The 27,176-nt window shown below is 36.6% G+C and overlaps 1 protein-coding gene and 1 long non-coding RNA gene across 2 annotated transcripts in view; one reads left to right on the forward strand and one right to left on the reverse strand.

Moving 5' to 3' along the window:
- The window catches only part of LOC311090648, a 68,519-nt gene that overhangs the window by 37,849 nt on the left and 3,494 nt on the right, over window positions 1–27,176 (reverse strand). The window lies entirely within an intron of this gene.
- Window positions 16,481–23,244, forward strand: LOC311090498 (uncharacterized protein). Its single transcript, XM_084125796.1, has 9 exons — window positions 16,481–19,452; window positions 19,533–19,673; window positions 20,371–20,505; window positions 20,847–20,915; window positions 21,517–21,608; window positions 21,693–21,819; window positions 21,915–22,035; window positions 22,856–22,917; window positions 23,041–23,244. The coding sequence occupies exons 1-9, from the start codon at window positions 16,822–16,824 to the stop codon at window positions 23,158–23,160; spliced, it is 3,498 nt and encodes a 1,165-aa protein (XP_083981922.1). The 5' UTR covers window positions 16,481–16,821; the 3' UTR covers window positions 23,161–23,244.

Raw genomic sequence — 27,176 nt, forward strand, 5'->3', positions numbered from 1 at the left:
GATTATTACCCCTAATTAACTTCTAGTTGATCATACTAGTTCTTAAGACACAGTCTTAACATAGTGGTTATGTTTATGCAACTGACCCCTGGTTTATACATTTTTATAATTTTATTATAATAACGTTAGCTTCAGAAGACCTTTCTCAATGCTGCTATTGTCATACAATGAAAGTATTATATTCCTACTTCCATATAGTATGGCAAATTAGTACAAATTAGAAAAGTTTAGCAGGTACAGAATTTTGATGCACGTTATCTTATTTTCCCCTCAATGATAGTTTTCATTTTCAGGTGTAGCTAATCCTTTACAATGTGTTATTGAACCTTTCCATTGTATAACATTTGTAAGCTACATTTTAATCTTGTGTGGTTTAATATTTATAGGACTCAAAGCACAGCCTAAATAACTTAAGGGTTAACATTTATTGAGTAGTCACAATGTTATTATTAAATGTTTATGAAACAATAAATCACCATTAGTAACATCAGTCAATCTGTTCACTTTATAGACGGGGCATGAAGAGACTGGACCACAGCATGAAGAGACTGGACCACAGTGCTAGTTTGGCACCCCCACACTACTTATATTTAAGGGTTAGTTCACCCAAAAATGTATATTCTGTCAGTAATTATACACCCTCATGTTGTTCCAACCCCTTAAAGGATTAGTTCACCCCTAAATGTAAATTTCCTAATAATTTACTCACCCCAATGCCTTCCAAGATATCTATGTCTTTCTATCCTCAGTGGGAGAGAAATTATGTTTTTCGAGGAAAACATTTCTGGATTTTTCTTCTAACAACAGACTTCATTGGTTACCATCGTTTTTAAGTCCAAATCAATGCAGTTTCAAAAGTCTTTTTAGTGTTTAAACGGGCTGTACGCGATCACAGCTGAAGAAGAGGTTGTTATCTAGCGAAACGATAGGGCGTTTTCAATTTTTTTTTATAATTTATAGACTTTTTACCTTCAATAGTTCGGATTGAGATGATCAACAAACGGACAGGGAACTACGTCATCACGTTGAAAGGTCACGCCGGCAATACTATTTGAACTACTTTTCATATTCAGCAGAATGTTATTCATATACTATTCATATTCAGTGAATACTATTACTATATATAATTGCAAACAATACTATTTGAACTATCCTCCTACGTACGGTCGCATTGTAAACAGTGGGGCGATACTAGGGGTGCACCGATCCGATATTAGGATCGGATATCGGCCGCGATACTGATAAAATAGCTGGATCGGGGATCGGAAAAAATAACAGATCCACGGGCCGATCCAGGTTTTTTTTTTTTTTTTCGTCGCAGCAGAACCTACGTCATTCGTCAGCTTCACGCGTGTCGCATGCTAGAAGCAACATGGAGCGAGCCAGAGGCCGTTTCTCAATACCAAGTACGCAAACTTCGGACTTGCGTCCTCCTTGGTAGTTCGGACTTGCCAAGTTCGACTCAGGAGAACGAACTCCCGAGGACGAGAGGACGCGAGTCCGGTTATTCTGCAAATGGAACAGCGGTGTACTTGATCGCGTCACTCAGCTCGCTCTGGCTACTCCGGTAATCCCTTTATGTATATTTTAGCCAACAATAAAACGAAGTATGTTATACAACACCACTCTGCCTCTTTTCATTTAAAAAAAAAAACTTAAACATATTAATGGCCACATAAATGTGGTTCAGGCAAACGCGTACATTGATTATCTTTACTGCATATTAACAACACGAAATATAAAACACAACCCTGCTTCTTTTTGTTTTCATTTTAAAAAATATGAAACATAATGATCATTAAAACTGACATTTAAATTTGCCATTGCTGATTAAGTGAGCATTCAGGTCATGTTTGTGATGGTGGTGTGACACGTTTGACCAATACACAGTTTTTTTGTTTCCACCGCTACATTTTTTTTTTTTTTTTTTTGACATTTATTTAAAGAAGTTTGATTATATTCTATTTTCGATTACATTTATTTAAAGAAGTTTGATTATATTCTATTTTCGATTTTGAATGCACAATTGTTTTTTAAATAAATAAGAATACAACACATTACATACATCTGTTATTTTGTCTTAGTTATGTTTAGTTAGTAAAGTCTGGTGCCTTTAGTCTCTTCAAGGAAGGTATTTGTGGAAGGTATACAGTTTATTATTAATTCAACTATAGTATCGGATCGGTATCGGGTATCGACAGATACACAAAGCCCAGGTATCGGTATCGGGACTGAAAAAGTCGGATCGGTGCACCCCTAGGCGATACTTCTGCCGGTGCCGGCGTGACCTTTCAACATGATGACGTAGTTCCCTGTCCGTTTGTTGATCAGCTCAATCCGAACTATTGAAGGTAAAAAGTCTATAAATTATAAAAAAAAATTGAAAACGCCCAATCGTTTCGCTAGATAACAACCTCTTCTTCAGCTGTGATCGCGTACAGCCCGTTTAAACACTTCAAAGACTTTTGAAACTGCATTGATTTGGACTTAAAAACGATGGTCACCAATGAAGTCTGTTGTTAGAAGAAAAATCCAGAAATGTTTTCCTCGAAAAACATAATTTCTCTCCCACTGAGGATAGAAAGACATAGATATCTTGGAAGGCATTGGGGTGAGTAAATTATTGGGAAATTTTCATTTAGGGGTGAACTAATCCTTTTAAAGGATAATTCCGGTATTTAGCACTTTTGAGTCTCTTTTCTGGTTTGTTTTGGATGAACTAGAGTGGTGGACACAGAAATGTTGACGATGGGTCCTGTCTCGACTTTTTGACTCGTTTAGAATCGCCTTTGTCCGCTTCAGAGTGGCTGGCTACGGGCATGCACGATTTTACAAAATTTCAAATAAAACACGACAGAAACTGTATTTCGCTACGCTACTTGTTTTGGAACATCAACGAACACCACTAGCCACTCGGTGAGTTGCACAGTTTTGGAAACGAGCGTTGAGGGTTGTTTTAAGGACATGTTCGTGCATGCCGGTAGCCAGCGACTCTGAAGCTGTCAAAGGCGATTTGTCCACCACTCTAGTTCATCCAAAACAAACCAGAAAAGAGACTCAAAGTGCTAAATACTGGAATTATCCCTTAAAGGGATAGCTCACTTTGAAACTAAATTTTGGCATGTTTTAGCTTACCTCAAGGCCATCCAAGATGTAGGTGTCTTTTTTTCCGCAGTAGTTTGAATTTTTATATTTTTAGGTCAAACCGTTCTTGTCTGATAGTCCTATGAATGCAGGTCTGTGGTCACTGTCTCAAAGAGCATGCACAGAGTCCAAATTAAACAATTTCCCATCGTCCAAATTAAACAATTTCCCATCGTTCAAATTAAACAATTCCCCATCGTCCAAATTAAACAATTCCCCATTGTAAGTACACATTGATGGCCTAAGACACGAAACGAGCGGTTTGTGTGAGAAAACGACCAGTATTTCTATCGTTTTTAACTCTTGTACACAGCCACGTCCAAGTGATCTGAGGGCATAGATGTATATATACTAGAATAGATGTTGCCTTGCCTACGGCATTCGTTCCAATGAACTGCCGTAGCCAAGGCGACATCTAGTGTATATATCTATGCACCAGTCTGCGCACACGTCACACACCAGGATGCGCTCCTGCCCTCAGATCACTTGGATGTGGCTGTGTATTAGAGGTAAAAAACGATATAAATACTGGTCGTTTTCTCACACAAACCGCTCGTTTCGTGTCTTAGGCCATCAATGTGTACTTACGATGGGGAATTGTTTAATTTGGACGATGTTTTAATTTGGACTCTGTGCATGCTCTTTGAGACAGTAACCATAGACCTGCATGATATGACTGACAGACAAGAACGGTTTGACCTAAAAATATCAAAATTGAAACTACTGCGGAAACAAAGACACCTACATCTTGGATGCCCTTGAGGTAAGCTAAAACATACCAAAATTGAATCTTAGTCAAGACATTGTTAAAATAGTCCAAGTGACTGGCTCAACCTTAAATTCATCAAGCGACAACAATCAATTTTGTGTGCAAAAATAACAACTTTATTCAACTATTAATTTTTTTATTTGTGGGCCTCTGAGTGAGTTCACAAAAGTGCCGCACTACATCCGAGACCCATCTGCGTCATCTTCTCAGTTCTCGCTGCTCTTGTGAACTCTAGGGCTGGGACGATACAACTATCTCCCGATTCGATACTATCACGATAGGGATCTTCGCCGTGACGTCACGACGCGGTTACATGCGCTCTGGTTGGCAGAAGAAAAGTAATAGCCGCTTGCTGCGCAGCGCAAACACAGAACAAAAATGGTTGTATCGTGCTGTGTGATCAGCAAGATTGGTTACTGTACTGTGTGTATCATCTGTGTACATATCCTTATAAATTAAGGGCAAATTATTGTATTTTCATACATTTTTACGTATGTTAACCAATGTTATATACAGGGCCTGAAGTTAACTTTTTTTACTTTTTACCAGACAGGTTTTTTTTTTTTTTTGGCCTCATAAAAGGTGAAAAAAAGGAATTGCACAAACATTTGTTCTTTAACTTGTAAGAATACACATTTAAGTGCTGTCAAGTTATTAACGAGATCCATAAGTAATAATAACTCTTAGAATACAGATATAGACCTAGTGCAGCTCGTATGTAAACAAATTACACGTGGCTGTGTTGATGGCTGGGCAGCTGTTAGTTACAGCGTTCAGGAACCGTTAAGCAGAACTAAATTAATATTGTTATTACTGGTGAAGTTACCGGGTAGGCTACCGGACATTTTCTCACCGGTTCCCAACTCCCAACATCTGTGCAACTGTCATTGTACTGTCAGCATTGCATGATCTCATCTCATCTCATCTCACCAACGTAGTCAGAGAAGGGCCTCATCTTTCTCTCCGATCACATACACGTTCCGAAACACTCAAACTGCACTGCTTTCACAGATGCTTTTTTTACTCCAGTAATGTGCCGCCAGATTTTTTAGCTGTAAATCCAACGAAATTGCTGACTTCGTTTAAATGTCAAAGAACAACAAAAAATTCTCACTCAGGTGATATGGATCAGGCAGAGAACATGAACCCTGGTTATATAAAAGCTTAATTATATCTCTTTTTAGCTTCTTCGGACAAATAATTAACATATGCTGACAAAACACAGGTAGACTGCTGCGACATGCGACATGTTTTGGTTCTTTCTGCCAACCAGTTCGCGCCCACGCCCATATCGTGACGTCACATTTGACTCCGGCGAACATCCCTATAGGTGCTGATACTGCTGGTATTATGATTTTGTCTTTTCGTAACGATTTTTTACTGCACGAATCGTAACTACCACAATGTTAACAGAAAATAAACAAAGTTAATAAAAGGCTGATTTGACGTTTACTTGTCTGACAGGACAGCGGTTTCTGTGTTTGCCTAGCAACAAAAAACGCAGTTCACTGCTCGTTCTGTGTGATTGGGGCAGTGCTGTGCGCCTCGCGTTTTCGAACCGGAAAAACGCGTTAGGTGTGATTGGGGCTTTACTCTATTTTGATCGCTATCATAAACATCAGTGTTTATATTTGAAATTTTAACTTTTATCCTAGTACTTCTATGATAATTTTAACTATTGTATCACAGAAATAATGATACTATGAGGTTGAAAAGACTGTTTGTGAAGCTGTTTCATGACGACTCTGAGTCAGCACAGCTTTAAAGGCCATGTTGCAGGTTTTTTTTTTCATCGAATTTGTGCAGTTTACTTGTTGGTAAGAAACATTTAAACTGTTATCCATTGTATTTTATGTTGTTGGGTATCACAAAACGCAATATAATACGAAAAAGTAGGCTATTTTACAGCGGTTTCCAACGATTCTCCTTTCCGCCACAATGCATTCCATTACGTCACGTTGGGGAGAGAATATTCCAAAGCCCGCCTTGAGAGCGTTGAGAGTGACTAGAGAGACGAGTAGTAGACGAGAGTATTCAGATAGCGCAGATTATACAACACATCTCTAGTCACCTATAACTGTTTAAGCTGGTTCATAAGTAACTATAAGATAGATGTTCTAGATAAGATATAAGTTAGATTCATAACTATAATCGTATTAAAACAGGTGGCGTACGCCGTTTTTAACCATGTAAACACTTGAATCGCACTAACTGAAGTGCGCGTGTGTTTTTGTAACGCACCTTAAGCGCGTATTCATTTTAAACTTGACATTAGGAAGTTTTCCCTGAACTCTGTCAACACGACTCACTGTCAGCAGTCTGCCTTCATCCAGAAACAGCTCAAATAACGTGACAGCAGTGTATAAAACTGTTACAGGCACCGACATAATATTTCTGTCTTCATCACGGCACAGAATAACAAAATACGTCCATAAGAACCCGTTTGTTATTTAACGTACGTAATTACGCGCATGCGTGAAACGGATCGTGTACCGACAACAAGCTTTCCAACGCAGTTTCCATGGGACGGCACCGCCGGCCCGGCGCCCACACAAGCACCTGCCAAACAGCGACAGACACGCGGCGGCTGTGTTTGCAACATTTTCACCGGAGGAAGAGGTAAACGCTTAGAAACACTTGGCAATGATGCTGTTACTGGAGCTAGTAGGCTACCATCAAAACGTGGGATAACTAATCATTAATGTGTTTACAACGTTGGGGGAAAGACTTAATTAGGGATTATCTGGAGGGGGTGGATAACAGGTGGGACTGGCAAATTAGCCCATAGCTAGCATGATGCCTTCTATTTCTAGATGAAGACAAAGTTTACCGGTACTTATCTGAACTAATGTCATGATCACTGCCACTAGATATAAAGAAAACGTTGATTTTTTCACTCATTTTTCCCAGTCAGTCGCCATAGTTCTAATACAAACTGTATTGGCTGAGGCTACCTTTCCTCCGCTTCTCCCCAACGTGACGTCATCACCGAATTGCGTAAAAAAAACCGTTCATACCAAAAAACGTAAAAAACTGGTCTTTAAGACCATTTTTGAGACATTTTAAAAATGGTATACATATCTTGAGTGATTAATGTACCCATTGATCAACAGTGGTGGTTAACCTGCAACATGGCCTTTAAATGTTGCGATGTGATTTTGTCAAAGGTTTAATAGACAGACAAAATGGAAGCAGATTGCGTGGGTGTTTGAATCGAGATCACATTTTTTTAAAGATGAATCGTGCAGCTCTATTGTCTTATCTCTCTCCCAGTATATGAGTAGCGCGAGGGCTTTTCAATGCATTCAATCTCACGTCGCTTTTACGCATCCACTTGAAAGGGATATTACGTTACTCGACACTCAAAATTTAACAACACATTTCATCCTTTGTTGGAACGAAAGTGACTTACTTCGGTCAACCTCATCTATAAGCAAGGACAAAAATAAAGCAATTTAATTTGAATTAATATCGATTCTGTAATAAAAAATTTTTTTTAAGATCGTTTAAAAAAAAAAAAAACGCGATACCTAGGTGAATCGATTTTTTTCTCCCAGCACTAGTGAAGTCACTCAGAGGCCCATACGGGAGAAAATTAATAGTTGAATAAAGTCTTTATTTTTTATTTTTTTTGTGTGTACAAAAATTGTTGTCGTCGCTTGATAAACTCGCCAGAATAAAATTGCCTAGAAGCCTATGGAGGAGTGAGCCAGCTCTCATATTTCATCAAAAATATCTTAATTTGTGTTCTGAAGATGAACAGGAGTCTTACGTGGTTGGAATAACATGAGGGTGAGTAATTACAGACAGATTTTTTTGGTGAACTAACCCTTAAACACCGTTTTCATTTCATTTAAATGTTTATATGAAAATATTTGTTGTTGTTTTTTTAAGCTATAATGTAGCGTTTAAAATGTATGATAATCATATGAAATTTTCTGCTTTTTGATATACTGTAAAAGTGTGCACTTATAATTCACATGGTTGTGTTAATAAAAAAATAAAGTTGGACGAATAGTGCAGAATTTTTTTTCTAACCTTAAAATAACATTTTAACTTGAAAGAAAGTGGACATTTTATCGTTCTTTGAATGTTGTATTGATAATAACATTTTGGGGGAAAGAACGTTGCAGGAACGTTATGCTTACCTTAAGATGATGTTCCAGCAACGTTATGCCAATGTTCCAGCAATGTTATGCTAACCTTAAGATAACGTTGCATGAACGTAATGCTAACCTTAAGATGATGTTCCAGCAACGTTATGCCAATGTTCCAGCAATGTTATGCTAACCTTAAGATAACGTTGCATGAACGTAATGCTAACCTTAAGATAATGTTCCATGAACGTTATGCTAACCTTAAGAATGTTCCAGCAATGTTGTGATAACGTTCCGGCAACGTTATGCTAACCTTAAGATAACGTTCCAGCAACATTATGCAAACATTAAGATAACGTTCCAGCAACGTTATGCAAACCTTAAGATAATGTTCCAGCAATGTTGTGCTAACGTTCCAGAAATGTTATGCTAACCTTAAGATAACGTTCCAACAACGTTATGCAAACCTTAAGATAATGTTCCAGCAATGTTGTGCTAACATTCCAGCAACGTTATGCTAACCTTAAGATAACATTCCAGCAACGTTATGCAAACCTTAAGATAACGTTCCAGCAACGTTATGCAAACCTTAAGATAATGTTCCAGCAACATTATGCAAACCTTAAGATAACGTTCCAGCAATGTTATGCTAACCTTAAGATAACGTTCCAGCAACGTTATGCAAACCTTAAGATAATGTTCCAGCAATGTTGTGCTAACATTCCGGCAACGTTATGCTAACCTTGAGATAACATTCCAGCAACGTTATGCAAACCTTAAGATAACGTTCCAGCAACGTTAAGCAAACCTTAAGATAACGTTCCAGCAACGTTATGCTAACCTTAAGATAACGTTCCAGCAACGTTATGCAAACCTTTAGATAATGTTCCAGCAACGTTGTGCTAACGTTCCAGCAACGTTATGCTAACCTTAAGATAATGTTCCAGAAACATTTTGCAAACCTTAAGACAATGTTCCAGCAACGTTATGCTAACGTTCCGGCAACGTTATGCTAACCTTAAGATAACGTTCCAGCAACATTATGCTAACGTTCCAGCAATGTTTTTTCTAACATTAAGATACCATTCCAGCAACGTTTCGCAAACTGGACATTTCAACATTTTTAGAACGTTTCAAGTCAACGTTCCCACAACGTTCTTAGCAAACCTTAAGACAATGTTCCAGCAACGTTATTCTAACGTTCTGGCAACGTTATGCTAACCTTAAGATAACGTTCCAGCAACATTATGCTAACGTTCCGGCAATGTTTTTTCTAACATTAAGATACCATTCCAGCAACGTTTCGCAAACTGGACATTTCAACATTTTTAGAACGTTTCAAGTCAACGTTCCCACAACGTTCTTAGGACATATTTTTGTTAGCTGGGAACTACCGGCGGTGGTTGAGGGGTTATTAAAAAAAAATAAAAACTCGTTTTATATTTCCACACAAAGACGCGTGATATAGCCTACCACTCTGCCTCTGAGAGGGATGTGGGACACGAGCAGAAAAGAGACCATCGAGCTCATATGATATCTTCGTGTTTTCTACTTGATGTAAATTGGTCTGAAGAGCGAATTTTATCCTCCACATGGGCGAAATATTTAGGCTATGTTTGAGATTGGGCTGCCAGAGAAAGTTAAACTAAAAATCACCCGCGCGTGTGAAACGCGCTTTACAACTAAACTTGACGCGCCTATGTCTAATATAACAAGCACAAACTGTGTTAAAAAGAATTTGACATGCAAGTACAAATGTAGGCTATCTGTCCTACAGCGTTTTTCTACTTTACCACAGTAAAGAATACGAATTATAATAGGCCTATTAAAAGCGAACCAATGAAGAAACGTTTATAATCCCTTTAGAAAATGGATGAGACGTGAGTGAAGATTTGGGAAAAGAAACAAGAGATTCCATGCAGGGATGAGTCACGATTTTTGGATATTCGATTAGTTTATTTAATTATAGAATATCGAATAGGTTGTGCGATTATTCTCTAAAATAAAATCTCCATGTTCTGGTGCTGATGCGGTGACGCGTTCATGTAACCAGAGACGACGCACATAACAGCTAGCTGTCACAAAGAACCGGCAAAAGTAATGATTATGAATGTGTCAAATATATCAATGAGACATTTTAATATAATAACTAATGGAATAATATTGTTAAATTCGCTGATAATCGGGTGACCAGATCGCAAACCAGAATTTAAAGCCGACGCGGGTTCACGCACAACTCTTCCATTCGTCGTGACGTTATAACATTTCGTCTCGTCTCGTTTTGGTCAACGAAAATGTAGAGACATTTTAGCATAGCTTTTATTTTGTAAACCAAATTTAGTCTCGTTTTTATTCGTCAACGATAATGCATTATAGGCCTACATGTATTTTAGTCATCGTCACATGACCAGCATTTACGTCTCGTCTCGTTTTTGTCAGGTGATAACGGTTCGTTGACGACAATATTTCGTCATAATTTTCGTTGACGAAAGCAATGTGTCCAGTGGTCTGTTACACTCACACCACTTCCCGTTAGCCTCAGCATATCATTATCCTCCTCTGAATTGTCCTGATGTCAGGCAGTGATTCAAGGCTTAAGGGTTTTGCACCCAGTTGTGCCAGACCATCTCATTTGTATGCCTTTCTTTATGGTTTCTTTGCCTCACTTTATCCCACCGTTTGTTTTGTTGTCTTGAGTGAAGCGGCTTGTGAGAACAATGCTGGACCTAGGATTGTTATGGCCATCACCAGTCCTGTCTGTTTCATGGATCACCTGCCCCTGGTTTTTGTTTTTCTTGTTCACACACACTCACACAAACACACATTTTTGTTGTCTGTCATTGTTTAATAAAAAATATTTTATTTGAAAACCTTCATTTGTATCAGCCATGCTTAATTGATGTCTCAATAGCTGTAACATAAGTTACAAGTGTTTTGTTAGTTAATTGCTTGTTACTTGAATTGAGTTACAGCTACCCATACTCTTAGCCTATACTCTTACACTAACCCAGAGCCATAGAGAAAAATCTTCACTCTGCACTTACCTATAGACCCAAACATAAAAGCGTAAATTCGTTTTTAATCTGTTATAGTTTTGATAATGTGTGTATGGCTTAATCTTAAAATTATATTCTTAGTCTTAACATGATGTTTCACGTTGTGGTCCTGGGGGTGGCCACTTTTATCAGAAGAAGTGAGCTAGCTTCTAAGTGAATTCTGAACGGACCGCCACGGCAGACCTCTTTGCGTGATCACGAAGGTAGGCTAATGGCTGAATCGGAATTTATAAGCAACATCACGGGAATCAATAGCCTAATAGCCTACAGCCCAGTTGTGCTAAAATAAATATCATGAGACGTCCATCATCAGATGAATAATATGGAAAAGTTAAGTTAGAGCCGCTAAAGCCAGTGCTACTACCCATGCGAACATGAACACTAAGCTTTTCCCTCCAAAAATATAGCCTAAAACTGATCTAAGTAGCCTAATATACAGTAGGCCTATTTCGTTGTCACCCTGCCTCTCCAAATGCAAAACTGACATTAATAAAATGCAATAATGCAATAACAGCTGAAAAAGTACTTGGGTGTGTGTTTTATTGTATATTTACCGTTCAATAATGCAATCGCTGCTGCCTGTCCCAGAAGAACATGACAGCCAGCGTATGTTTTGGAACTATTGGGTCTTACATGAACCACGTGACAGCCATAGCGGCGACATCAAAGAGTGTCGCAACTCTTTCTCTCTATGGCTCTGGTCCGCATGAAGCAGACTTCGTTAATAGGAAATCATTACACAGCATCAATGTAGGTTGTCCCACTTAGATGACCGGTTAGGCACCGGAGTAAAGATAGTTTTGCGGTTTGATATTCTTTATTCTTTTGGCTATGGTACCGCCGTGCGGTGTCGTAGGCATGCAAATAATATCTCATTTCGTTATTCATGATTTGTGAATTCGTGTGACGCGGTCCTCCGGTCTATTTTTTTTATACTGACTTTTATTTTTAAATTGCGTATAGCTCCAAAAGTCGGTCACTTAGAAGACTGAACCCAGCTTCATCTTGACCTGCTTGATTTGTGAATTTTTTCACAGCAAAGCTCATGTCCATAAACGGTTTGGTAAGTTCACTAGACAGGAATTTGGAAAATAGCCATTCTTTCACGTTTAACATCAATTTATAATAAACACACAGACCGCTGGATTACAAAAACACTTGTTTTATATTGAGCTTGATTTGTGAAAACTTTCACAGTGCAGTTTGGTTCAGTTAACCCTTCCCTGACGGTTTAAATGTCCAATTCTGATTTCTGAAACGTTCCACAGTTCAGTTTGGGTCAGTTAACCCCTTCCCTGAGTGTTTAAATGCCCCATTCTGATTTGTGAAAGGTTCCACAGTTCAGTTTGGGTCAGTTAAACCTTCCCTGAGTGGTTAAATGACCCTTTCCGATTTGTGAAAGGTTCCACAGTTCAGTTTGGGCCAGTTAACCCTTCCCTGAGTGTTTAAATTAACCATTCTGATTTACGAAAACTTTCACAGTTCAGTTTGGGTCAGTTAACCCTTCCCTGAGTGTTTAAATGCCCCATTCTGATCTGTGAAAACTTTCACAGTGCAGTTTGGGTTAGTTAACCCTTCCCTGAGTGTTTAAATTAACCATTCTGATTTGTGAAAGGTTCCACAGTTCAGTTTGGGCCAGTTAACCCTTCACTGAGTGTTTAAATTAACCATTCTGATTTACGAAAACTTTCACAGTGCAGTTTGGGTTAGTTAACCTTTCCCTGAGTGTTTAAATGTCCCATTCTGATTTGTGAAAACTTTCACAGTGCAGTTTGGGTCAGTTAACCCTTCCCTGAGTCTTTAAATTAACCATTCTGATTTGTGAAAGGTTCCACAGTTCAGTTTGGGTCACTTAAACCTTCCCTGAGTGGTTAAATGTCCCTTTCTGATTTGTGAAAGGTTCCACAGTGCAGTTTGGGTCAGTTAACCCTTCCCTGAGTGTTTAAATGTCCCATTCTGATCTGTGAAAACTTTCACAGTGCAGTTTGGGTCAGTTAACCCTTCCCTGAGTGTTTAAATGTCCCATTTTGATTTGTGAACACTTTCACAGTGCAGTTTGGGTCAGTTAACCCTTCCCTGAGTCTTTAAATTAACCATTCTGATTTGTGAAAGGTTCCACAGTTCAGTTTAGGTCACTTAAACCTTCCCTGAGTGGTTAAATGTCCCTTTCTGATTTGTGAAAGGTTCCACAGTGCAGTTTGGGTCAGTTAACCCTTCCCTGAGTGTTTAAATGTCCCATTCTGATCTGTGAAACGTTCCACAGTTCAGTTTGGGTCAGTTAACCCTTCCCTGAAATTTTGCATGTCCAATTCTGATTTGTGAAAACTTTCACAGTGCAGTTTGGGCCAGTAAACCCTTTCCTGAGTGTTTAAATTAACCATTCTGATTTACGAAAACTTTCACAGTGCAGTTTGGGTCAGTTAACCCTTCCCTGAGTGTTTAAATGTCCCATTCTGATTTGTGAACACTTTCACAGTGCAGTTTGGGTCAGTTAACCCTTCCCTGAGTCTTTAAATTAACCATTCTGATTTGTGAAAGGTTCCACAGTTCAGTTTGGGTCACTTAAACCTTCCCTGAGTGGTTAAATGTCCCTTTCTGATTTGTGAAAGGTTCCACAGTGCAGTTTGGGTCAGTTAACCCTTCCCTGAGTGTTTAAATGTCCCATTCTGATCTGTGAAACGTTCCACAGTTCAGTTTGGGTCAGTTAACCCTTCCCTGACGGTTTAAATGTCCCATTCTGATTTGTGAAAGGTTCCACAGTTCAGTTTGGGTCACTTAAACCTTCCCTGAGTGTTTAAATTAACCATTCTGATTTACGAAAACTTTCACAGTGCAGTTTGGGTCACTTAAACCTTCCCTGAGTGTTTAAATTAACCATTCTGATTTGTGAAAACTTTCACAGTGCAGTTTGGGTCAGTTAACCCTTCCCTGAGTCTTTAAATTAACCATTCTGATTTGTGAAAGGTTCCACAGTTCAGTTTGGGTCAGTTAACCCTTCCCTGAGTGTTTAAATGTCCCATTCTGATTTGTGAAAGGTCTCACAGTTCAGTTTGGGTCACTTAAACCTTCCCTGAGTGTTTAAATTAACCATTCTGAGTTGTGAAAGGTTCCACAGTTCAGTTTGGGTCACTTAAACCTTCCCTGAGTGGTTAAATGTCCCTTTCTGATTTGTGAAAGGTTCCACAGTGCAGTTTGGGTCAGTTAACCCTTCCCTGAGTGTTTAAATGTCCCATTCTGATCTGTGAAAACTTTCACAGTGCAGTTTGGGTCAGTTAACCCTTCCCTGAGTGTTTAAATTAACCATTCTGAGTTGTGAAAGGTTCCACAGTTCAGTTTGGGTCACTTAAACCTTCCCTGAGTGGTTAAATGTCCCATTCTGATTTGTGAAAACTTTCACAGTTCAGTTTGGGTCAGTTAACCCTTCCCTGAGTGTTTCAATGCCCCATTCTGATTTGTGAAAACTTTCACAGTGCAGTTTGGGTCAGTGAACCCTTCCCTGAGTGTTTAAATGTCCCATTCTGATTTGTGAAAGGTCTCACAGTTCAGTTTGGGTCACTTAAACCTTCCCTGAGTGTTTAAATTAACCATTCTGATTTGTGAAAGGTTCCACAGTTCAGTTTGGGTCAGTTAACCCTTCCCTGACGGTTTAACTTGTTAATAGTCACGAGACAAAATCCGGGCAGGAACCAAGACAGTGGTGCGTACTGGCAAGACAGTATTCCAACAGAACTTGAAAAGTCTGAAGAGGAAGACACATGGAACATGAGTAACTCAAAACTAAACTGACATTGAAACAGAACCAGAATACAAAGAACATAAAAGAGTGATAATAAAAGGAGACTAGACAGCCACATGAACGGAATGTAAACAGAAACAAAGTTTGTAGCAAAGAGACAGATTAGTCCTGACAAACCATTAACATATAACACATAGGGATTGGTGGGAAATGACAGTACCCTATGATTTGATTTATTATATTTTTTTAATGTTTTTCCATGTCTTGTAAATTAAAATGAATGTTATTGTTACTTTAGATGCTGGTGTGTGTTTTTTTTTATCTCATTGTCTCTAATTTGATGTATTCATGTATAATATAATGTATTGTTTGTTACTACATTTGCTGTGCTTTGTGTAGTCTATAAGAAATGACTATTACAATTTTATTTAATTTATTGTGGTTGTTGTTAGTAGTAATACTACTACTACTACTACTACTACTACTACTACTAATAATAATAATAATAATAATAATAATACTGTGAGAAAGATGATGAATTGGCAGTGCTGTGAAAAAAAAATAATGTTTTTTTCAGTATTAATTTTATAAACAATTTCATTCCAAAATCTCAGGACCATATCCCTTGCGCAAATGTACAAATGTATACGTTGTGCACATAAATCATAATCTTTGAGTGAAAATATGCATAAAATTAAGTACTTCACTTTTGGTTAAATAATAATTTGATCATGTAAAATTATAATTTAAATGATTATTAAAGTGACAATTAAATAATTAAAGTGTGTTGGCCTACCATAACTGCACTGGGATGAATATGGCAAGTCTAAGCCATGTGTAATTTCACCACAAAGCCTACTGTTGCTATTTCGGTGTTTAAAATAAGAATAAAAGGCATTGTGTTTAAATGTAACCAAATTTAGCCACATTTTTTCTACAAAAATCTATTTGAGTAATTTAAATTATTGAGTGAAATACGAATAATATATATATATATATATATATATATATATATATATAAATGTATAAACTACCGTTCAAAAGTTTGGGAGCAGTAAGATTTTTTTTACGTTTTTAAAAGAAGTATCTTCTGCTCACCAAGGCTGCATTTATTTGATAAAAAACAATAAAACAAACAGTAATATTGTGAAATATTATGACAATTTAAATTGACTGTTTTCTTTTTTAATATATTTTAAACTTTAATATTTTAATTTATTCCTATGATCAAAGCTGTATTTTCAGCATCATTACTCCAGTCTTCAGTGTCACATGATCCTTCAGAAATCATTCTAATATGATGATTTGATGCTCAAGAAACATTCATTATTATTATCAATGTTGAAAACAGTTTTTTACAATTTTTTTTCAAAATTCTTTGATGAATAGAAAGTTCAAACGAACAGCATTTATTTAAAATAGAATATTTTCTAACATTAAAAATGTCTTTACTGTAACTTTTGATCAGTTTAACTTATCCTTGATGAATAAAAGTATTGATTTATTTTATTTCTTTCCCCCAAAAAATAAAATTAAAATTCTTACTGACACCAAACTTTTGAATGGTAGTGTGTATATTATATATATATATATAAGATGCCTACGCCTTGTAACAGCATTAAAGACCGGCATTTAATGGTTTGAAATAAACTTTTTACTACAATTTTTTTTTAAACAGTAACATAGAAGACTGGAATATTTATTTAAAGTAAATTAAAATAAATGTTTTAACAATATAATGTAATTTCAACGAATACGGCAATATTTCAGCACCTCAGACAAGGACAGCGACTTACTGGCCACCACCACGCGGTCACTGACACCGTACAGCATAATTTTCGGAAATCGACACGGAGATCCATCACAAATATACTATATATTATTATTTTACATTGTTTCAGGCTTTTTTCTTGGATTCGATTCATATTTTTACCACAGGCAAGTCAAAACAATACCCATCAAATCCAGCACATTAGATTCTGAAAAATCATGCAAGATTATCCCGTGGATTAGACCATCATGGCCAATCCACACAAAAAAAGAGGTATAAAGCATGGTGCTACAGACCTTTGGAGTGAATGTGGTGGGGTTGAAAGACTAGTTGAACAGTTTTTAAAAGCTGAGGTGACTCTAGAGAAAAGGATGCCATGGAATTCCATCATATGGAGCAAGGGAGCCCAAAATATTTTTGGAAGTGACGCACTTAATTACCGAAAGTGGCTCTCGGTTGTATGGCACAGTAACCATAGAAATGTGCAATCAGCAGTTTTTAAACATTTCCGCAAACCAATGAAGCTAACTGACCAGCTGGATAAAACCGAGGAAGACAATAGTGATGCAGTATCAGATCATGATTTTCTGTGCAGTGAGATGGCTGAGGAAAGCAATGAGCGTAATTACTGCTCTGAAGTCATTCCTTCACCTGAAGAAGTTGTAGAGCCTGAGGATGACAGCAATAGTGGACCAGAGAATGCAGGAAAAAATGAAAAGAGCCAATGGAGACAAGCAACACCAGGTAAAAAGAAATTTAAAATTCATATATGTAGTAAAGACTGGAAAAAAATAGCACCTAAAGGAGGACAACTAAAACTCAGAACACCTTGGACTCAAATAGTTTACAAAGAGTTCAGGAAAAAAAATCCATCATGTCCAATTGCATTTAAGTACCAGCGAGTTAGATGTCCTCACAGTCAAAAACATGGACCATATATGAGGTTAAAGGCAGTGTGCACATTCTCGGACTGCAAGGCCAAATATGTGTTCACCAGTAATAAGCCAGCACAACAGAACAGAAAAATCACCATCTCTGTCACCCAATTTGGCCGTATTAGACACGCAAAAGAAGAACAAAAATTTCGTAGGGCAAGTTACACTCGAAGAGGCAAAATTGCAAAGGCAATAAAAAATGGAATTTCCAATTTCTACTACCGAAAACTGAGTTCCACTTCAACTGAAGAGCTCATGGCTGGGAACATTTCGAAATGCCTCACAAAAAATGTTCTCAAAACCATATCCTCTGAGTTCAAAAGGAGTCAGTGGTTTCATGATAATGTTGTCATGGAACTGATGATAACGCAGAAAATACTCAGAGAGTGTGACACAGGATTTTTAAACAGCCCTGGGTATATACAGCATTTGCAAGTTGACCCTTTTGCAGTGCAAATGTACACAGAACAGGGAATGGGAATCCTTGTGTCCCACCTCCGGAAAAACCATAACACATCCCTCTATCTTGATGCCACTGGAGGAATAGTGAGCAAGATACCCAGTCAAGATAAGAGAGTACTCTATTATGCTCTTGTTCTCCCAGGAGATGGTTTCAACAAACCTCCACTTCCAGTTTCTGAGCTGTTGACAAATGAACACAATGTGACAAATATTTCAAGTTGGCTTCTGAAATTTGTACACAGTGTCTGCAAGTTGACTTCTGTCAAAATCCATCACATTGAGACAGATTTTAGTTGGGCATTGATCCAAAGTGTGCTGTTATCATTCAACAAAGAAAATGTTGACACTTACTTACACAGGGAACGCAAAATCTGTCATTACAGACTCCAGAAGAAGGACCTAAAGAGATTCACAGTGGTGCATATATGTACTGCACACATGGTGAAAACCATCTCAAATGCAGTCAGCAAAGTGACAAAAGACAAGGGATTGCACAACTTTGCTGTGTTCTGCTTTGTACTCTTGCAAAATAGCACCAGTCTTGAGCAAGCTAAAGCAATCTTTCTGCAGATGTGCTTTGTCTTTTTGGCTGAAAAAAACACACCAACTGTAGAAGCGGGAGTTGAAAAACTCGAAAACTACATAAAGCAAATCGATTTGGATGTTGAGGATGACATTTCCCTCAAGGCATGCATTCCTGCTGAAGAAGACATTCCAATGTCAAAAAACACAATAATTGGACGCTCCCAGTTTACCTCTGAGTTTGGTAAAGTAAGGGATGAGGCTATGGAGCTAATGGAGAAAGAAGACACACTTAGCAGTGTGGAAGACAACATGTACAAGTGTGAAGGGATTGTCACTCTCCTGACAGGGCACTACTTGGGCCTCTTCCCACTATGGAGTGGCATTTTCCTTGGAAATATGGAACAGTATGCCTCAGAGTCCAAAAAACAACCCCAACCTATAACACCAGATTGTGAGAGAACCAGGGATACAAACAGCCATGTAGAATGTTGGTTTGGAAGTTTAAAAAATTCCATCTTACAAAGACGAAGAAAAATGAGGCCAGCAGATTTTATCTGCACACTTCATTCATCTTTACGAGGACGCTACAAGGAACACGTGATTGGACATGGTTTGTCAGTTGGATCCAAATGTTCTAAATTAAAAAGAAAAAAGGAAGCAATGGAGCTAACTGAAGAGCAGTGGGCCAAAAGAGTTGCCACACCCAAAAAGTCCAAGTACTATAGTGTCCCTCCAATCATGCCAGTCCCGAAAAAACAAAAAAACAAAAAGCCAGACAAAAGGAGAAAAAAGGACATTTCTGTTAGAGATAGAAAAACTGACACAGGCAAAACAGACACAAAAGCAATTCAAATAGAGGCATTTGAAGTATGCGAGGAAGATGTCCAGCAACTTGATAACACCAAGCACCTAAAGACATGGTCAGAAATAGCTGCAATCAAAGATCCTCAAGAAAAGGTAATCTTCTTTTCCTTTAATGTTATGAAAAATTTGTGTTCTGAGAAAAACATAACATGCAAATAAAATATTTATTATAGATGCATGCTCTCTGGGAGACAGACATCGAAGAAGCTGTCATCGCTGCACTGCCCTTAAGTCAAAAAGACCACAAGAACACTTTGGTTTTGAGAGTAAAAGACTTCCAAACACTGTGTCCCCAAAATTGGCTATGTGGAGAGGTAAGATGTTTTAAGTAAAATAATGGACATCAATCATCAATCTGCTGTTATCATAATTTTTAAAAGATGTATTAATATTACAATGACTAAACTCTTAAAAAAAATCCAGATTTTTTATTCACATGCTAATTCAATGATTTATTATTCTTTGGTAGTATTTTTACAAGTTGCAAATTGTATAAGGTGTTGGTACAAAACTGACCACAGGTGCAACACATTATTCATTCTTTAAAATCCTCATCTCATTCTTCTTTAGTTGTACATATTTTGATGTCAGAGAAACATTTAAACTTGTAATAAGAACACTTTGTTTGATCTGTAACACAAAACTGTATGAACTTCTTTAACAGTAATAATTTAAAAAATATCTTAATTAAAGTAGTGGACAATGCAAGATACATATTTTCAAAAGGCCTTTTTTGGCATACTGTAATTGTAAGATTCCTGTACTTTTTCCAAATTACCTGCATTGATGATTATTTTTTTTATCCATTTAGATCAGTAAATAACCCTAACCCTACCCCTAAATACATGGTATTATAATGCCTTTTAAATTCTATTTTATTTTGTATTGACATATGAAATTACTTTTGAAATGCCAATGCTTCAAAACCCATAGAAAATATTAAATATGTTTAATGTTCATTCCAATGTATGTGATTAACATGTTAATTTTTGTTGCACCCACTAAATACAGACCATTGAATTCTACCTCTGGATGGTGAAAACTCAACATGAAGCAGGAAAAAAAGTAATGATCATTAATAATTACACTGCTGGTGTAATAATGGATGGGGAAGTTGAGAAGGTAAAGAGACAGTTAATGTCAAAGGTAAGGACTTAACAATAAAATAAAACTTTGATGTGTGATTTAACAACATATTTGCATGCATGCCAATCCATAAATGTAGCACTAAATTATTTTAAATATTGTTGTATATTAATGCCATGTCTCTTTACATGTTATGTTATGTGTCTTTTTTATATTTCATGACTTTAATTTTGTATAATATAAAATATATTATATTTCACACTATTTGAAATAAAACTACACTTAAGCTCAATTTAACTTACCTTCAGTAGACTTGCATTGTTATTTATTCATTTATTAATCAAATGTTTTTTTCATTAATTTTTACATTGCTTAAATTGCATTTAATATTTTTTTCACAGGTGAAATTTGAGGACTTTGATGCAGCAGTTGCACCACTGAATGTAAATGAGAACCACTGGGCCTTGGTGGTGAGTTTTAAATTTGGTGCTCATTGATTATATATATTTCTATGCATTAATGAAAATGTATGTAATTGAGTAAAACAGCAACTGGAAAAAGCTGGCACACCACAGCTCATTAAATAGAAAAAAATATTTATTATGACTAAAAGTCATAATGCTGTTCATCAGACAATGAGACCATTATATACATCAGAGTACTAGACCAAATGATAGACCACGAGTACATCACATAAACAATGGCTAAATAAATAAATAAAGCACAATATATATATATATATATATATATATATATATATATATATACATACATGTAGTAACACAATGATACCAACAATAGCATGTATACTAAAAACTAGCAAAAAAAAAAAAACTAGCCTAAACTAAACTGAAAGTGAAAACAGATACATGAAAAAATACAAAATAAAGTGAATAAAGCTGTTATTAAATTATTATAGAAAAAGGGTTGGATGTTAAACTATTCCTCAAGTTACAAACATTATTCTATGTCTTGTATCAACCTGACTACATTTGGCTATATTTACAAACAAAATTCAATGGTTTGCATGTAGTAATGAGTTTCATAATGTATTTTTTTTTTTTATTCCAGATTCTAAATGCTGCTTCAAAAGAGGTCTCAGTTTTAGACCCTTTTGGTTCAAATGAGGAGACACTGGCAAATAAAGCAGGACAAAGTTTTAGGTACCTACTTTTACATTTCATTGTTTATTGCATTTAATTAAGCTATAATTACAATTTCTGGGACTGTTTGCAATTGCATTTTAGGAGGTTCTTTCAAATGCGCCACAACATTCTTGGCAGAAAAGATTGGTGTGAGATCAGATGGAGGCCAATGACAATTACACACACAAACCAGCAGGATGGAAGTAGTTGTGGGGTTTTTGTTATGAAGGTATAGAAACATTTTTGACAAATGTATATACTCGTGTACACTGAAGTGGTAAATTTATTATATGGTGCAATTACTTTTTCTGTTGTTACTTTCAGTTTGGTGAGGTAATTGTCTCTGAATTCCCTGCTGTACCCAACCATTTTTCCATCGATGCAAGGCTGGAGGCAATAGCTGAAATTAGGCAACAGATGGCAGCTGCTATTTTAGCTTCTTCAGGTATTAACAGTAACTTTAGTAACACTTTATAATAAGTGCATGCTATTAATCATTAATAAGCAGTTTATAAATACAGCTATAAATGATTTATTCTTGATTTCATATTTATAATGTGTTTAATAATTGTATTTTAATACTTTATTAATGATAAATTGATCATGTCTAAATTAAGTATTGTATTATTTTCAAAGCAGTTATTTAGGAGTTGTCAGTTAATCATAACATCACTTATAAAGTGTCAGTAAATGAAAAACAAACTATTTAAATGTACATTCATACATCTTATTATTCAGACATATAGTAATAGTTATGGTGTGTAAATAAATGCTTTATTAACATGTATTTCTACTGTAATTTAAGGTTAATTCAGGTAGTTATAAAGCATTTAGCAGATATCAGTTAACTATTTTTGTGAGCTCATCTAAAGGATGACAGTGATACACGACATAGAGATATTTAACTGAGCCTTTAAATCTCCTTTATAAATGCTTTATACGACATAAATAATCCTCACTTTAGATGAGCTCACAAAAATAGTTAACTGACAACTACTAAATGCTTTATAACTACCTGAATTAACCCTGAAATACGTGTTAATAAAGCATTTATTAGCACACTAAGTAACTATTACTATATGATTGCACATTTAAATAGTTTATCAATCATTTACTTACACTTTCTAAGTGATCTTATGAACCAATGTACTGTTATTATAAAGTGTTACCGTAACTGTAATTTAATTTTAAAGACAAACAAAATTCTTCGGTATTGACTGCTGTTATAAAGTGAGTTTTAAAAGTGACCTTTGATTGTGTGACAGAGCCTATTGAAAGTGTTTGCCAGTTTTGTGGCTGCAAAGAGATCGCTGAGAATGCACTGTGGGTGAGTATTAAGTTATTTGTCTGTGTGGCATATATTTATATAAACACAACAACAACAACAACAACAACAAAATAAATAATGTGTAAAATATTTCATACATTTTCTTATTACAATGTTATTCAGATCCAGTGTGATAGCTGCTTGCTCTGGGCACATACAAAATGTACTAATCTGACCCTGAAAGAGGTGGAGTCAATAACCAAGGATAACAGTCCATGGCTCTGCACATTTTGCGTTGTGTAAATACACACATGATTCTGTAATGGAAAGTAATATGCTATTTTGTAACAAAAGTTTCTTTAAAAGGGTCAACTAATGACAGTGATGTTTTCATGCCTTATTGTGAAAGAGAAAGTACTTTGAAAACGTAAAAAATGTAAAATGTAAAAGTAAAGATTATTTGTATGTTTCTTATCCAAGTGTGTTAGCTATAACAAATAAGAATGAATAAACCTTATACATAATTTTAAACTGAACATTATTTTTCAGTCATAACAAGTTATGTGTATCTTGTGTATGGGTTTCTCAGCCCTGTTACACTAACCTTTCAATAAAACTGTTCATTTAAGTGATTCAAACATCCTTTCACTAATCAGAATGGTTATTTTAAACACTCAGGGAAGGGTTAACTGACCCAAACTGAACTGTGAAAGTTTTCACAAATCAGAATGGGGCATTTAAACACTCAGGGAAGGGTTAACTGACCCAAACTGAACTGTGAAACCTTTCACAAATCAGAATGGTACATTTAAACACTCAGGGAAGGGTTAACTGACCCAAACTGCACTGTGAAAGTTTTCACAGATCAGAATGGTTAATTTAAACACTCAGGGAAGGGTTAACTGACCCAAACTGCACTGTGAAAGTTTTCACAGATCAGAATGGGGCATTTAAACACTCAGGGAAGGGTTAACTGACCCAAACTGCACTGTGAAAGTTTTCACAGATCAGAATGGTTAATTTAAAGACTCAGGGAAGGGTTAACTGGCCCAAACTGAACTGTGGAACCTTTCACAAATCAGAAAGGGACATTTAAACACTCAGGGAAGGGTTAACTGACCCAAACTGAACTGTGGAACCTTTCACAAATCAGAATGGGACATTTAAACACTCAGGGAAGGGTTAACTGACCCAAACTGAACTGTGAAAGTTTTCACAAATCAGAATGGGACATTTAAACACTCAGGGAAGGGTTAACTGACCCAAACTGAACTGTGGAACCTTTCACAACTCAGAATGGTTAATTTAAACACTCAGGGAAGGTTTAAGTGACCCAAACTGAACTGTGAAAGTTTTCACAAATCAGAATGGGACATTTAAACCGTCAGGGAAGGGTTAACTGACCCAAACTGAACTGTGGAACGTTTCACAAATCAGAAAGGGACATTTAACCACTCAGGGAAGGTTTAAGTGACCCAAACTGAACTGTGGAACCTTTCACAAATCAGAATGGTTAATTTAAAGACTCAGGGAAGGGTTAACTGACCCAAACTGCACTGTGAAAGTTTTCACAAATCAGAATGGGACATTTAAACACTCAGGGAAGGGTTAACTAACCCAAACTGCACTGTGAAAGTTTTCGTAAATCAGAATGGTTAATTTAAACACTCAGGGAAGGGTTTACTGGCCCAAACTGCACTGTGAAAGTTTTCACAAATCAGAATTGGACATGTAAACCATCAGGGAAGGGTTAACTGACCCAAATTGCACTGTGAAAGTTTTCGTAAATCAGAATGGTTAATTTAAACACTCAGGGAAGGTTTAAGTGACCCAAACTGAACTGTGGAACCTTTCACAACTCAGAATGGTTAATTTAAACACTCAGGGAAGGGTTAACTGACCCAAACTGCACTGTGAAAGTTTTCACAAATCAGAATTGGACATGTAAACCATCAGGGAAGGGTTAACTGACCCAAACTGCACTGTGGAACCTTTCACAAATCAGAAAGGGACATTTAACCACTCAGGGAAGGTTTAAGTGACCTAAACTGAACTGTGGAACCTTTCACAAATCAGAATGGTTAATTTAAAGACTCAGGGAAGGGTTAACTGACCCAAACTGCACTGTGAAAGTTTTCACAAATCAGAATGGGACATTTAAACACTCAGGGAAGGGTTAACTGACCCAAACTGCACTGTGAAAGTTTTCGTAAATCAGAATGGTTAATTTAAACACTCAGGGAAGGGTTTACTGGCCCAAACTGCACTGTGAAAGTTTTCACAAATCAGAATTGGACATGTAAACCATCAGGGAAGGGTTAACTGACCCAAATTGCACTGTGAAAGTTTTCGTAAATCAGAATGGTTAATTTAAACACTCAGGGAAGGTTTAAGTGACCCAAACTGAACTGTGGAACCTTTCACAACTCAGATTGGTTAATTTAAACACTCAGGGAAGGGTTAACTGACCCAAACTGCACTGTGAAAGTTTTCATAAATCAGAATGGTTAATTTAAACACTCAGTGAAGGGTTAACTGGCCCAAACTGAATTGTGGAACCTTTCACAAATCAGAATGGTTAATTTAAACACTCAGGGAAGGGTTAACTAACCCAAACTGCACTGTGAAAGTTTTCACAGATCAGAATGGGGCATTTAAACACTCAGGGAAGGGTTAACTGACCCAAACTGAACTGTGAAAGTTTTCGTAAATCAGAATGGTTAATTTAAACACTCAAGTTTTCACAAATCAAGCTCAATATAAAACAAGTGTTTTTGTAATCCAGCGGTCTTTGTGTTTATTATAAATTGATGTTAAACGTGAAAGAACGGCTATTTTCCAAATTCCTGTCTAGTGAACTTACCAAACCGTTTATGGACATGAGCTTTGCTGTGAAAAAATTCACAAATCAAGCAGGTCAAGATGAAGCTGGGTTCAGTCTTCTAAGTGACCGACTTTTGGAGCTATACGCAATTTAAAAATAAAAGTCAGTATAAAAAAAATAGACCGGAGGACCGCGTCACACGAATTCACAAATCATGAATAACGAAATGAGATATTATTTGCATGCCTACGACACCGCACGGCGGTACCATAGCCAGAATAATTGTAGGCTACTACTGTAGAACCGATTGTTCTGTACAATAAGCTGGGCACCAGTGTTCCGTCCATTACAAATGCAGTAACAATCCTCATTTTATAGTGCAGTGCCCCTGCAAAATCAGTTTCTGTGTGTGTTTTTAGTAATTGTTGGTTTGGTGTGTTTGAGTGCTCATTGTTACAGTTACACAGCGAAAGTTCAGTGACATTTTTATTTGTGCATGGTAGAAAGCAAATACTGATACTGACATAATGACATACAATAAATATGGAAAATTGAACATGGTTGCAAAACAATTTATAATGGTGATATTAGGTGACATGTATTTGGGTATCTGTGTAGTACAGGTAGCAGGAGTTTATATTAGATTAGATTTACATTAGTTTAAACTTAGTTGTCATTGTGCAGATTACAATTATAGAGACAATGAAAGGCAGTATAGCGTCTACAGAAGTGCAAAAATGCAGAAAAGTGCAATGTGAACAGTATAGACAGGCAGTGCAGTATAAACAGTAGTGCAGTGTACAGTATACAGTTAATGAAGTGGTATGGTGTATTCTAGACTATTTGAACCTGGTTTAAATTATTAAGATCACATGATCTTCATCTTACCGTTATGGAACCAATTTAAGCGCAGCTGATTAGTTCGGTTCATTCAAGTCTTGGACTTTAATCTCCGCTTTCCTAAGCGGCCTTTATGGAACAACACTCAGGTGTTAATAAGCTTAATTTTAAACCCTATCCGGGAAACCGCCCCCTATACTTTCTCCCTTCTCTGTAATTTTGGTCAAGAAAGAGTATGCTAAAAAGAATAATTTGATGAACTTTAATGAAAGATCACCCAAAACCAGGTGCTAAAGCAGTGCTCCGTTGGTTTCAATAGACTGCTTTTGATTTTGGTATTGCATTCTTTTCCCTTACATTTTTTTCTGTTTGCCTAGATTATCAGGGTTAGGTACCCGCATTTCCAAAAACTGAGGTATGTTTCACAATACCTTAATGCATGGTTTATTTGATGATCAGCAGTTCTATGGAGATAGAATTGTCTCTTTATTACATGCGAGAAAATAAATGATCTGAGAGAAAAAAAAAAGTTTGAGAGAAAAAGTTATCACACTGATAGCAAAAAAGCATTTCATGAGAGAAAAAAGAATATTTGAGAGAAAAAGTTTTCATACCAATAGCAAAAAATAATAATATTTGAGACTAAAAAAAGTTT

The sequence above is a fragment of the Abramis brama genome (genome assembly GCF_963993115.1).
Source record: "Abramis brama genome assembly, chromosome: 10".
NCBI lineage: Eukaryota > Metazoa > Chordata > Actinopteri > Cypriniformes > Leuciscidae > Abramis > Abramis brama.

Coding starts and splice junctions, on each gene's coding strand:
- LOC311090498 (XM_084125796.1), top strand. CDS start 16,822: ATGGCCAATCCACACAAAAAAAGAGGTATAAAGCATGGTGCTACAGAC. Junction 21,609..21,692: donor AAAGCAGGACAAAGTTTTAG/GTACCTACTTTT, acceptor ATTGCATTTTAG/GAGGTTCTTTCAAATGCGCC. Junction 21,820..21,914: donor GTGGGGTTTTTGTTATGAAG/GTATAGAAACAT, acceptor TGTTACTTTCAG/TTTGGTGAGGTAATTGTCTC.